This window comes from Aythya fuligula, chromosome 1, assembly GCF_009819795.1.
Source record: "Aythya fuligula isolate bAytFul2 chromosome 1, bAytFul2.pri, whole genome shotgun sequence".
Classification (NCBI taxonomy): domain Eukaryota; kingdom Metazoa; phylum Chordata; class Aves; order Anseriformes; family Anatidae; genus Aythya; species Aythya fuligula.
In genome coordinates, this window is record NC_045559.1 from 179,108,995 (window position 1) to 179,123,540 (window position 14,546).

The following is a 14,546-nucleotide window of genomic DNA, read 5'->3' on the forward strand; positions in this document are numbered from 1 at the left end:
TTTAGCTGACCTTCCTCTGCACCTAAGGAATCTCTTCAGGCTGGAGACAGTAGTGCTGACATCAGCTTGCGAGGGCTTGCATTGACACTTTTTTGAGCCAGCATGCGATCTGCAAGTTAGTGCGACTTTGCAATTTGTGTTTTGAGCAGGACTGCCATGTTGCAGTTGATGTTGTCTCTCAAAGATGCGCTGATAACCAAGACAGAACTAGTCCAGACTCAACTAACTGAACTTCAGTGGCCCCTTCCGTAGTTCTGGTGACTTGTTTGAGATGAAGAAAATGCCAGTCCCTTTCATAACACATTTGTCACCTTCTCATTAGAACCTAGAAACAGCAGAGCTGAGCTGTGAAGTGTCTCAAAATAAATCCTTTCTTTCCCTTTCCAAACTATCAAGATTCTGATGGGCACTTTGTGGCAGTTCCTTTTAAATTCCTTGTTCACCTTCAGTTGAGTTATCTGTTGTCCGTTTTCATGCACACACACACACAAAAAAAAGATTTCAAATTGTCACTTGACGGTTTGAGAGTTTTGTTCCCCTAACCCAGCATCTAATGTCTTGGGAACAAGCATGAGAGAGGGAAAGGAAATTTTCTGGTTTTCCACCTTCCCCCTTCAGTACAGACAAAAGCTAATTTCTTGTGTGATTTTGATTTGGGTTTGGATCAAAGGCTTTGTGTTGTAAGATGAACTATTCACACATCTTATTTATTGATTCAAATTCAGTTTGGTTTATAGAGCTGGTAAACGAACATCTGTATATAATAGTTTTCTTTGTCTGAGCTTTCTTTGTAGTGAGTTTATGTAGAATGTGTGTATGTTTGTGTGTGTATGTATATAAGGCACATTCTTCAGATGTATTGGGTATTCTTTTGATTTTTGTGAAAGCTTACAAACACAAACCAGATTTCTCTTTCGACAGGGGAAGCAACCCTTTACTTATTCAATAGTGGTGCGCAGCAGCTGTTTGAAGTTAAAGCTTTTCATGAAGAATATCGTTCCTGGTTTATAGGTGAGACTGTTCAACAAGGTGAGTAATATAACATATCCTTCCCCCAACTGTAACTAATGTTCATAAACAGACACCTTCCCTCTCTCTTCTAGTAAATTTACAGGTGTTTCTCCTAGTTGTTTGAGGCATGCTGCATCACATCCCCACCTTCTGACACACTCGTTTGCCATCTGGATTTAACCAGGGCTAGGGGCTTTGTGGTCTCTCTTTAAAAGGCTGCCTTTGGCAGCCTCAATTAGACAGATGTTCATTTGTCTTTGAGGAAGGGTATAGCGGGGTGGGGGAGTTGTTCAATTGTATTTAAACTGAAGTGCTATAAAATACTTAGCTTGCCTTGTCAATCAGACCAGAAAGTCCTCAGTGTAAGTAAAATATGTCTTATCCTACGGCAGGGAAAAAGGGCTGGAAGGCGTGAGCTAGCTAAGCAGAGCAGCGTGTTAGAGCTCCAAGCGTTGGAATGCATGGTCTTGTTTTCTTTTAATTACCTCTGTTTACTCTGGGTGAGTGTTGTGATCTCAGGGATCGGGCTGCTGTCTGAGGGTTCCATTTCAGTGTTTTGTCTGAAGTGAGCTCATCTATAGTATCATAGTCCGTGATCTTTCTAAAAATGAGAAAGAAACTTATGTAACCACTCATGACAGCTTTAACAATCCTTCATCAATAAGGGTGTCACTGGGGTAGTGTTTCTCTCCCAGGACGTCCATAGACCATGCAGTAAGTATCAACTCAGGAGACGAACGTATACCCTTTTTGTCCATTTTCAACTACAAAAAAAAAAGAGCATTTATAATAATAAATAAATAAAGAACCTTACCAGACATGTGCCTTCTTTAATGGTAATATCCCAAATGTGTGTTATTTTTTAAACATCCTTTGCAGGTGTGTATAGCAATGCAAACAGTATGTCTGTGAGCTTTTTCTTGTTCCATCTGGGGGGGAGCCAAAAGACCAGGTCTGCTCCCTGCTCCCAATTACATCCATGTTGTATTCTCCCTTTTCTTTTTCTAACCTCCGCTTTGGCCCTTTGGAAACACTTGCCTCAAGGAGCAATTGCTTCAGTTTCCTTTAAAATATAAAAGGAGGATTTTCTTTCCTGAATTTTTGGGCCGCTGCATCTTCGCGAAGGTCAGGTGGAAAACAACACAAAAAAGTTGTGTGTTTGCAGTTAAAAGCAAATCATCTCATTATTATTTGCAGAGAAGGACAGAGGTCTTTATACGCCTACTGTGAGTCTGAACTCCTTAGAACAAGTAAAAATACTCTTCCTGGAGGTACAGTTGAAAGCATTTAAATTGAAACTTTAAGAAAGTGGCTAGCATTTTTTTTCCTCCAATTTTTATTATCAAAACATTCAGCTTTATGATTAAGTAGTCCAGGTACTTTCCACAGCTAATGGCTGTGGTGTTGAGATTAAGAGCTGTCTTTGCCTGGTTCTTGTCAGGGAAATGTATTCCCTTGTAATCTGGGTAGTTTTCTTCCAGGGTCTTAGCATGTGACAGTACCAGCTTACAAACTCACATAGTTGGAGAAATGTTTTGACCCCAAATGCCCTAGACCTATCTTGGTTTTGCTTGCATGGGTTGATCTGTATCATTTTGATATAAATGCGAGGTGCCTTATGTTTGTCTTACTGAGCTCACACAGCACTAGAACCACGTTTCGAAGCTGTCACCTTTAGGCTTAGCTTTTGATTACAGAATTGCAAAAGGAAGATGACAGAGTACAGTGTGAGAGCCCATTCTGCTCCAGCCAAGGGTTCATTTAGGATTCTTCAGGCTTGTCAGAAGCCGTACAAATAGTCCCATAATAGCCACGTCCTTGGTACTCTCTCTGGAAAGAAGAATTGAAATTAGCTTTGAGATAAATGTAAACTGGATCCCCAGGCTAATTTGGCTATACAGATATATTGCAGGGACTTCACACTATAATGCATCATGCTAGCAGTGCAGATGCTAGATTGGGTGTGAGCTTTGACCAAACCACCTTCCCACCCTATCTTTTGTCAGCTTGAGGCCATTGCAATAAGATTTCCTTTTTTAAAAAATCATGTGAATTAAAAAAGAATTACATTTATTTGCCTTTGGTTTGCTAATTAATGTCAAGTTGACATTGATTATTTTCTCCAATTAGTGAATTTCCTTATTTCCAATTATCTACAATTATACAGAAAGACTGACTGAGCTATTGACCTGCAATGAGCTTCATATGGGCAGAGGTGTCAGCTTCAAGGAGAGACCAAGTTCTTCCTCTGTAATTTTGAATAAAAAACACAAACATTTTCTGATCTGTTGCAGTGTCTTTTGTTCTATTAGGAGACTATATGCAGATTCTCCCCTTCCAAATGAAAGGCAGCTCCAACTTAACTCTCTCTCAAAATTATTTCTTGCATGGCCATCCTCTGCTGCCGGCATGGTGTTTTCTGGCACGGTATTTGGAGTGGAGTATACTGGGTCTATCTGGTATCCCAAAACAAGGTTCTGTTACACCCAAATCTGCCAATAGAGGGCAGCTTTAATTTTGCTGTTTTTATTACAGTCCAGAAAAAGGGAAAACTGAGAGTGCTTGAAGCCAGAAAACCTGCAACAGAGCTTGTGCTTTTGTTTGGCAGAGTTGAGAACTGAGCTGTCTATATTTTTAACATAAAATCACAAATACTATTTTCTTGCCCATTTTACTGAAATACTGGATTACTTAACTTTAAAAAATCCACTCTTCTTGCCCACGGTCCTGACAAGCATCCTAAAAAATGGCCAAGCAATATACTCATGTCTCTTGGTACTGAACTTATTTTTGTATATCTGTCACTTAGATGGGCGCCTGCTGTTCGTGACGCCGATGGACCCCTTATTCCTGATACTTTATTACCTCATAAAGGCAGACAAGGAGGTAAGCCCGCTTATTTTTTTCACTGGAATTCTCGGGAGAAAGCATTATCTCTGTCTTCATTTTCTGCAGAAGTTATGTTAATTTTATGAACAGGGACTTCCATAGTATGGGAAATTAAATTTGCTTTTAAAACAGAGATGTCCACCCTAGACATACTTCTGTTTTCACCATTTTTTTTGGCCAGTGAAGTATATTCCAGGAGTCAGCTTGCAATCTGAACAAAACCTAATCCCCTCTTTGTAAGAGAAGCAGAGAATCTTTTGTCCTTTTGTGAGAGTCTATCCCAGAACTATTGAATTTAAAATGATAGATGTCATCAGAATAAAACAAACTAGAGCCCGTCCTAAGGAGTAGATGAATCACTCTGAGAAACAAAAGAAAGAAAGAGGATTTTGGATGCTATGGGAGATGAAGAAGAAACATTTCTGTGGCAGTTTGAACTTGAAAGGAAACATTGCCTTTTTACAAACAGTATTTGTTGAGCTGGTGTATCATGCAATAGCAAAGGGATGACCAAGTATCCAAAAGATGAGTAATAAATGGGTTAATCAATTTATCAAGGGTGTTGCAAAACCTTACTTAAATATCCAACATGTATCAAAACTCCTAGGCAATATTATTGATTTATAGTTTGTAATGTGCCTGTGAAAAGAGAGCATAAAATAAAAATGTTAATCCTCGTTTTGTATTTCATGGGGTCAATAATTTCACTTTATGCATCCTAAGAGGTTTTCTTCTAAGAGCACTTCCTATCAAGTGGCTTGCTATTTTCTGCTCTAGGTTGCAGGTGGAGAATGCAGGAAAACTATTCATGTATGCTGAAGAAATAAAGTCCTACTAGACATTTGTAATAGTAACCTATTGTTAAGTAATTACTTCTAAATAATTTATGGTGTAGGGTGTGCCGGTGTGTTCAGTTGTTCTTTGCTCTGTTCCTGCTTAGGGTGGGCCATCAGAAGAACTCATTGCACAGGAATAGCTGAGCTGTTTCTCTCGGTATTGCACTCTGTTTGAATTCAGCACTCCTTTGAAAGCTTTATAAACCAAACTTAAATTAGGGAAAGAGTAAATCTCCTCTGTCACTGTGACAGTGATGAGGTAGCCTGAATAAAGGATGACCGTTGCTGCTGTTTTCTCTGCATTGGAAGCATCCAATACTGCCATTTGCTTCTTAGGTACCTTCTTCTGGAAGGGTTTTCTAAGCCAGGCAATGGTGCCTGGTAAGTTTGTAGGGCTGTTATGGGTTCCTAATTAAGGACAAACGCATTCCTGCAGTGCCCTGCCTAAATTAGTGTATCCTTCAGTAAAGTAAAGTCTTGAGGATTTTGTGGCAGATGTCTCAAGCAATACAGCATGTTCACTTCTGGTATGAACTAATGAGTATTCAGATACCTTCTGAGTATTGTAGAATCATTCTTTGCACCATCCTCTGGTTTTGATAATGGGAGATGATGCTTTCTGAGCAGAGCCATGTCTTATCCAATCTTAGCTTAGGCTCTGTGTTGCTGCACAAGGTGAACATGGCTGTCTTGCTTCTGGACACAAAGTGGTTTGTACAGCTAAGTTATCCATGGGAAATAGTTCACTGAAGCTTTATTTCTGCCCATCATAACCTTTTTGCCATTGTAATTGTACCTTTTCAATTTTCATGAGAAACAAATTGAAATTCATTGGTTTTGTGGGTTGTTTTTTTTTTTTTTTTTTTTTAAAGTCTTATTTAACAGTGGATGGTTATTTTTATTAAGCCTCTGAGTGTTTAGTAAGAGGATTAATTAATAATGAAAACAGTTTACCCAAGTGCTTTTTTCGTACTGACCGCTGTAATGACTTCAGCCTTGGCTTCTGAGACCTTGCACTCTCCAAGGATGGAGAACTCACTGAGTCTTTGTACTGATGCGCTGAAGGAGCTTTCCAAAGAGAAGGCTGCCAGTTGTGCCAAACTGTGCTGAATGATTATGCATTGTTTGGCAACGACAAGATTTGTTTGATGGTTCTGTCATGTGTGGGGCTATTTAAGTTGTGCCAAAATCCCTTTATATGCATACTCTGGCCAAACTGGAATTGACTTTGCAGAGGTGAAAGGTTAATAGTGTGTTCCAGAAGCTGCCCTGCTCCTTTGAGATTTATCTTTTATGGAAGGAAAAGCAAAATTTGAATGGAAGTTATGACACTGGGTTTAATCCAACAGGTTTTGGTCTCAAACACTGTTGGCACACACTGACTACTGTGTCTTATGTCATCTTCCAAAAAATCTCGCTGTACTTCACATTAGCTTCTCCCCATGTTGTTTTAAATTTGGGCTCTTAAGTGCAGTAATTGAAGAGTTCAGCATTTTGCAGATTACTTACTGGTTTGAAGTAAATATTTATAGTTTGCTTTGTAATCAGTTTCTAAATGTGTCATGTGGTACCATTCAAAATATGATCTTCTTTAAATACTTTATTTTAAAACTGTGGCAATTGCATGCATATATATTTCTCTATATGCATATATGTATATGTCTTAACATTGTAATAATGCTTTTATTGTTCCTTTGATGTATTTTCAGCAACAAGGAAAGTTCCAGCCACTGGATCAAGTTGTGCTAGACTCGGAGTACCCTTATTGCCCATTGCTGCTGAAGTGTGCAGATGTTAAACAGTCCATCCATCATGTAACGGAAGAAAAAGGTGAAAAGATTTGGGCGGGGGAGGGAGGGGAGGTTGGATTTATTAGTGCTACTTCGTTACAAAATAGATTTAAGTACTGTTTTTCGCTTTACTTAAGGTGCTGGATGAAGCTGTATTTTAAAAGCAGAAGTTTAGGCTTAGAAGTCTTCGTTACAGTATTGTGAATAGTAAAATGTGGATCTCAGATTATCTGCTGTAACACTAAAATAGTTGTGCAGTCTTCCTGCTTGGTGGCATAAAAATGATAAATTGATCAGAGCTGGCTATGTGCTATGAATTTTCTTTGCCTTTTGATAAAAGTTTTACTTCTTCCTGAAGTCTTTCTTTAGTGTAGCATAGTCTTGTGAGGAAGAAGTGAAACCATTGTCCATGTGACTTTTTTTTCCCCTTTGTAGCAAAGCATTCAAATAATAAGCAGAACAAAGCTCAAGAAGAGTGAATATACTGCTGAGAAAGGAGAGCACAAGTTTTCTAGCTTTGCATAATTTATTGTGGGATTAAGTTCAAAGACTTAATTTTATTTTAATTTTTTACATGCAAACCTTGATTGCGATTCATAACTGTGAGAGAAAAGCTGAATGGAAGAAAATAGCAAAGTATCAATTCTATACATAGTGCCCTTAAGCTTTGTCCAGAATTCCCTTTGGTACAGGGGGCTCTTATTTTGAGGACAATATATACTTTCTGGGGAAGAGAAAGGGGCATTACATAGTAATTTTTGCAGCTTGGCAGACCTGCAAAAGATGCAAGACTTCTGTTTTTACATTCAGTCCTTTACAGGGCATTATACTTCTGTTTGCTGACTTTCTGATAGTGGAGATCTACCTGTACAGGACTTTGAGAACACTGAATCTACCAACAAGTGAAAAAATGTTAACTGCCTGACCCTTTATGTGTATAGAGCACCTCCAAGTAGTAGAGGTACACAGATTAAAAGTCAGAAATATTATGAATATGCTCTCAAGAAGCACTCTGCCCTTGTTGATATATATATAATATGAAATATCTAGCTGTTCCTTTACAGATGGGCTGAGGAAGGGTGATAGAAGAAGAAAAGTGCTGCTGAGTAAAGTGCCAGACCTCTTTTAGGCTGCATAGAGCATCAAGATAGGGGACTGTGAGCTTTTCCTGAAGGGTTTTGATGTACAAGCTCAAATATTTCCTGTATGATATGGTACATGTGCATTAATACAGAGCAGTTACTTCCCCAAAAGGATCAGTTTGAACTTCAGGGTGGGACATGTTTCCGTTGAAAATGATCACTTTAACAAGACCGCAGGAAATCTGGGCAGTGAGACAATTGTTACATTTTGCTGGGACTGGGGTAGTTGGAGTTGTGTGCTGTCCTGGATTTCCAAAAGAACCTTTGGAAAGCATTGAGTTACATTCAGGATCAGTGGGAGCAGGCAACCCTTTTCTTAGGGCGAGTTCTGACTTTCAAGAAGGCTTCTTTAAGACAGAGTTATCTGAACTACAAAACTGCTTTTGCTTTCCCATGGAGTGATAAATGCTTCCAGTAAAAACTAAGATTAAACTTCTAGGCAATTAGTGTCCTCTACAACTTGTCCAATACTGGCAAAGGAGCGAGGGGTGAGAGAAGGGATACTAAACTTCTGCCCTGCTGCCTCAAAAGGTGAAAAATCCTGCCAGATCCTTTTGACCATCGAACTAAGAACTTTGCAAAGGAATATAGGGCAAAGCCAGCGTTATTTTTCTGAAGAGGCACTTCCTCCAAACAGCAGTGCTGCCTCTGGGCAGTATAAGTGTTTCCTTTTTAACAGCAAAATAACAACTAAGTATATAGATTTGCCATAGACAAGATCTTATATCTTAGAATAGATACAGAGGTTAGACTGAAATCATATTTGCAGTTGTTGTCCACCAGAGCATTGTTTGATAAGTTGTATCAGTAGATAGTAATGAAAATTCTTTTTCTGCTTGGTTTTGTTTTTTTGTATTGATGCTTTTCATAATGTATTATGTACACCAATCAGTTTAGGACATTTTGTCAGCAAATGATATTAACTGCTAAAGCAGTTACTTTCATTTTCTGTTTGTTTTTTTTTTTTTTCTGTTTGTTTGTTTTGAAACGTAATGGACAAGGATTGCTGTTGACATTAACGTTGTGTGTGCTTGCACACTCTGGCTGTGTGTGATAATCTTGGACATGTACCTGCTGCTGCTTTTCTTGTTCATGTTTGGGTTGTGTTGAAAGTAACAACATTAGGCCTTGCTCTTAGGATTTCTTTCAATTTTTAGAACACCAAACCTACAGTTATGCAACAGACACATCAGTGCTTGCCTGCCTGTCATGCACAGGTCACCGTTCTGTTCATTCCCCTTCTACGTGTTTCATATTCACATCTCTTTTATTGCCTGTAAAAAATACCAATATTATGACTAATGTACTCTTTTCTAGCTCTAAGACTTGTCTACTACATAGCCTTTCTCATTTAAGGAGCAGGGCTTTAGGGCAAGAAGTATCTGTTGTGTTCGGTCTTCTGCAACTCTGATCCGTTTGGCAGAACCTGACAACATAATTATTTCACTCTTAATTTAATCTTAAGACTTTTAACATCTGTATAACAAATTCTTACCCTAGAGCACTCACAGTTTACACTTAGTGAATTAGCAGAAAGTCCACTTTCCCTGGCCTCAGTGTTGAAGGGCACTGAAAATTCATTTTGCTGGATTAAATTCCCATTTACCTGCTTTAGTAGTTGGGGAAAGGGTGTGTTACAGCTTGCTGAATCTGGGTGAGGCAGGTTGTTTGCTAATGAATTCAAAGATTGGATAAAGAGTACAATAGAGGAGGATTAGGAAAGGGTTATGAACTCCAATTCTAGAGTGTTACTCTTTGTTTCATTTTGCAAGGCAAAAACTGCACTGTGATCTTGTCTGATGTGATTAACATGAAGAGCCAAGAAAACTTACCTGATTAGAATAACTAAGTAATATTGCCAAGCTTGTATTCCCAGAAGGTAGGAAAAAAGGGGCCATATGAGTTTCTGAGTTATGGAAAACACTGAGAAAATGGATGTTAAAATGTGCTTTAGGCAGTTTGCTCAACAATACATCAGGGAAACTTCCAAGTCTACATAGCGATTACCCGATCGCTGAACATATTATTTAATTGTAGAACCACTTATATTCCATCTGTATTTCTCAAACCCAATCTTTCCAGATGTCTCAGACCAGTTTTATAGGCACCAGACACATTAGGGAACAAAAGGCTTTCCAATATATACTCATATTATCAAACATAGTCGCTAACTCTCACCAATATCAAATGTGCATCACATGTTAAATCCACGTTCCAATATTGAATCCTTTTGTCAGCAGTTTGTGACTTTCATAACTCACTTTAATTCTTCAGAGGTCTCAAATATTGTCAGTTTCTAGAGTTTAATAGTCAAAGCTGTCAAGCACACAAAATGTTTTCAAACAAAGTGATCTCTGAAGGGTTCAACGTAATTATTTTTCACATGTTTTAATGAAAATGGCTTCACAGTTCTACGTTTCCTTTCTCTAACTGAGTCACTCTGAATCGTGCTGTTGTGGGGGAGTCTGCCTGGGAATCTGGACTAGAATTACTTTTCAGCATGGGCTGGGGGATGGTGGCAGGAGGATGTCCCTTCCTCGAACTTTCTCAGATAAGAGAGGAATCCGTGAATTGTACTCACTGTGCTTGGCCCAAACCATGTTAGCTCTTTGAGAAGCAGGTTCAAGCATACAGACAGTCTCCCCCAATTTCTGCTGATTCTCTTTCAGAGCCATTTAGAAACTTCAAAGTCCTGAAGGCTGCAGCCAGTACTGTCACAGCTGCAATTTTACCTGCAACTCGTCAACTTCACGAAGCAAAGTATATATCAGCATTTTTTTTTTCCTTTTTGCTCTGAAGAATTTTTTGCATTTTACTCTTCTACAGCTGTTGTGCTGAGATAGATTTAAACTTTATCTTGTAAACAGCTTTCCCCGACCTCTCCGTACCCCCTACCATGCATACACAAAGAGCACATAACAGTTAGATATTTGTATGCAATTTGGAAGAGCCAAGATAAACCCCAAAGAAGGAAATGCTGAAACAATCATAAATAATGTTGTTGTTTGCAAGGGGAGAAGGAAACTCCATGAACCTAGTGTTGGAATATGATACTGGGTCAGTAAATGACATGAAACAGATGTATGTATTTATGGGAACGGTATACAGGAGATTAAAAGCTATTGAAATACCTGTTGAAGAAATAGATTCAAACACAGTGGGCTCTGAAATCTCCTGTGTAATCTTCCTAGGTATTTTGTTCCGTTTCTAAAACGGAGCACTGTGAATTAAAGCTCAATAATTTTTATCCTGAAATTTCCATGAGCTTTTGCAATTTTCTCTCTCCTCTGCCTCAGCATCCTGACTCACATATGTTTGTGGTACCCCAGTTATCACAGGGGAAACACTTTTTGAAATTCTTATATCATCGAGTTAATTTATGTTGCTCAATAAATCATAAATGAATCATGTACTTCCTCCCACTAGGAGTGTGTTTAATTATTTTAGTTCTTTATTTTCCTTTGACACTCTGTTAAAGTACGTAAAAGGGGGATAGAAGAAAACTTCTGCAATAGTCACCCTGTGAAATGGGAGTGGAGAAATGATAGGAAGAGAGATTATTGAAAGGGCAAATGGTTTGTCTTCCCTACCCAACTCTCCTGGCCCCCTACAAGGTGCTGGAATTCATAAGCCAAAGATTTAAGATACTCTGTTGTGCGTGCTTGTGTGGTTTTTTGCAGTCATGCGAACAATCTTTTATGCTGCAAACGGTGTGGTTAAAATGACCAGTCTGGTGACACAGGGTAGTGACGGTTTGGCAAATTACAAGGGTTTGAGAAGAGCCTTACTGAATTCAGGCAGCCCAAGATTACACATATATAAATAAAATATGTGCTTTGCTGGATTAGGGCCTAATTAAAGATTGTTAGGTTGTTCAAACTTGTGCATATCAGCTCAGTCTGTTTATTTTTCCATGTTTCCAATATTTTTGAAACTTTTTGCCCTGATATCAAACATGTGCAAGCTGCAAATTAACTTCCGTGCGCTGTCTACAACTCTGAAGATTTTAAGTGTATTGAAAATGCAATCTAAACCAGTCATGACTTTCTTCCCCTTTCTTGGTTTATCTCAGAGATTGGCAGTCAGAAATTTCACAAGTACAGCCAAGAGAAGACGTTGAAGTGGTTAAAGAAAAAGGTATCACGTTTCTATTTTGCTTTCTAAATTGCTTTATGTTTAAATGGAAAATGCAGATTAACTTGTCCATATCTGTACTTGAGCCATGTGGCATCCCTCAGTTAAAGTACATGTCCTGTGCAAGAAGGATAGACAGCAAACTGCAGTTGCTGCATGCAGGAGTGGGGTGAGGCATTAGGGAAATGGCAGGTTTGCTACATTTCTCATTTTGATGGGGCTGGTGTGAAAGGGATTTGAAGTGAGGAGGCAGGAGAAGAAGCTGAAGTTGAGTTTATTGCTGTGCTCTGTCGGCTTTGCACGAACTGAGAGGCTTATTTCTTGCCTTATCTGCTTTGCCAATGGGCTAGAGGAAGGGTTAAAGTGTTTCTCCTTGCAGCTTTTAAATTCTGCCGTGCCCTAAAGCTGGACAGATAGTCCAGCTTGGGTTTGTGCTGTAAATGTGATCCCTCATGAAGTCTTGGCAGAGTCTTTCATAATGGTCCTGATATGGTTGCTGCTATCCTAATCCCACCACACTCTTCAAGAAGTCAGTACAGTATGCTGAAAAGAAATAACTTATATGACCGAGTTCAGTGTTGTCTGTGTTTTGGTATAAAGAAGGTGTATCTAATTTTACACGTAGACGTGCCTCTACTATGATGCTACGAGCAGAAAATCCGGTCTGCTTTCTGCACCGATGAAGCTGGGGGTTATCTCCTTTCCAATGAATGCCTGAATGTTTGAGCAGGCGTCTGTTTGTGTTGAAAATTTCTTTGCCAGTGATCTCTGCGTTAGGTACAGTATCACAGTGCCCTGTAATGGTCTTAATCTTTGATTTCCGTCGGGGCTGCCTTTGCAATCCAACTGGGTTGAGGCATTCTCTGTTCTTCCAGCAGGTGTATTTCTCACCTGGATAAGGGTGGCTGTTACATCTGAAAAGCTCATCGCATCTTAGGGTGCCATGAAAGTGGTGCTGTGTTGCCAAGGCAACACGTTCAAAAACGAGCTAGCTTTGTTGCGTTTTTGAGCTCATATGCTAGTCATTACAAATGTATATTAAATTTCACCACAGTCCATAACTTGAGTGTTTTATATGCTTGAAACAAAATTACAAGAGCTTTGTCACTGCATTAACATGTGCATAACAACACTGATATAGACATTTCTTTCTGTGGTTTCCTATAGGTCAATCAAACAGTGAAAGCACTTAAAAGCAACAATATATCTGTAGGTGAAAGGGTACAGGCACCTACATTTATCAGCGGTAAACAGATCACAGATGCTGAAGAAGGTAAGAAAACTAACCATTGTTAAGCACTGTAATGAATTCAGTTTTTGTGAAACCACATACCTGCAGATAAAATACATGATTAGCATCTAAAATGGACTGAAAGTGGTCTCTGCAGTAAATGTATTCCTTGCACAGAAAAATCCATACATGTTGTGGCTGTGTCTCTTGAAGTATCTTGAGTTCTTTGATATCTTCGTCGGGGGGTCCTTGACATTAGATCACAACTGGGGTTCTTTTGGCTTCTTCTTAGTTTACAGAGATGTTTTCTCAGTGAAATATATGCTGAAGTGCTTTACTGAACTGAGACCATACATAATATGTATGAGTATCCACACAATAAAAGTCTCTGTGTTAGAAAAGTCTATTTTTTTTATTAGTATGCAAATGCTGTTGATAGAAGTCTCTTAGAAGAGAAAGGATGGTAGAAAGGCACAGTCATAGACTAAAAACGTTGCTTTATGTGACAAATGGACAGAACAGATGTGTACACTTACTCAGGGCAAAAACTTCAGCAGCGTGTGCATATTAAATCTCTCTGAAAGTGACAGTGCTGATACCAAAAAGTCTGGAGTGATCCTGCTTGCTACTAGTCACCTTTTTGCTGGGGAGGGCAGCATCCTGAATGTCATTGGGATATGAAGTTGTGTAGAGAAACCTGAAAATGAACACTAATGGAAATTAAGAAAGGTTCAGAACAAAATGAACAAAGGCAAATTGTTTCTGATTACTAAGACATTCAGAAGTCTGCATGCCATTGAAAAATAAGGAAAACAAAGCAACTTGCTGACGAAGTGGAAAATGAGTTACCAAGTAATGATATCAAAGGAAACAACATAAATGAGATTTAAGAGGCAGCTCGACAGTTTTATAGAACAGGGATTGTAATATATGGTTTTTAAAGGGAGACAAAGCTGCAAAATTTGTAAGTTACTTTAACTTTACAGTAGCTTTTTACCCTTTTTCCCTACCCCTACTTCTTTAAAGAAACGGAAAATTGTCCTGTCCTGACAGTGACAGTCTTGACTATGCCTAAATACTTTCTCTGAAATGAGTAATCAAATAGCTAATCTGTAGTGCTTTTTCCACCTTCCTGCTTACTTACAAAAACATGCATATATTTCTCTTTTTAGATGTATAGATTTAAAAGAGCAGCATTTGAGTAGGGAATATCAGGGTTTAAAAATAGGTAGGTTTCGGAGGCAGTCCCGCTGTATACAGCAAGGTGAATGACAGGAAGTCAAATGGACCTTACTCAACACTCATTTTTAATAAGCCTAATTTTCTTGTCTGATCCTTTCACTGCCATGACAGTGCAATTTATTTTGGTAGAGAATTTCTTCTTGCATAACGGTATTATGAAATACCAGTACCTCATAAATAGATGGGTATTGTAGTTAGCTTTTACAGATGTTGTAGGGCAAAAACTTGGGAGGATATAATGGGTGCAAATGGGAAAGGAGGGAAGATTCAA

The 14,546-nt window shown here is 38.8% G+C and overlaps 1 protein-coding gene across 2 annotated transcripts in view; it reads left to right on the forward strand.

Moving 5' to 3' along the window:
- The window catches only part of RNASEH2B (ribonuclease H2 subunit B), a 43,444-nt gene that overhangs the window by 14,232 nt on the left and 14,666 nt on the right, over window positions 1-14,546 (forward strand). For both annotated transcript variants that reach the window (XM_032190196.1, XM_032190188.1), the window contains exons 3-7: window positions 922-1,029; window positions 3,821-3,897; window positions 6,446-6,566; window positions 11,741-11,805; window positions 12,970-13,075. In XM_032190196.1, the coding sequence (XP_032046087.1) occupies window positions 922-1,029; window positions 3,821-3,897; window positions 6,446-6,566; window positions 11,741-11,805; window positions 12,970-13,075 (477 nt within the window). The remainder of the gene's footprint in view (window positions 1-921; window positions 1,030-3,820; window positions 3,898-6,445; window positions 6,567-11,740; window positions 11,806-12,969; window positions 13,076-14,546) is intronic.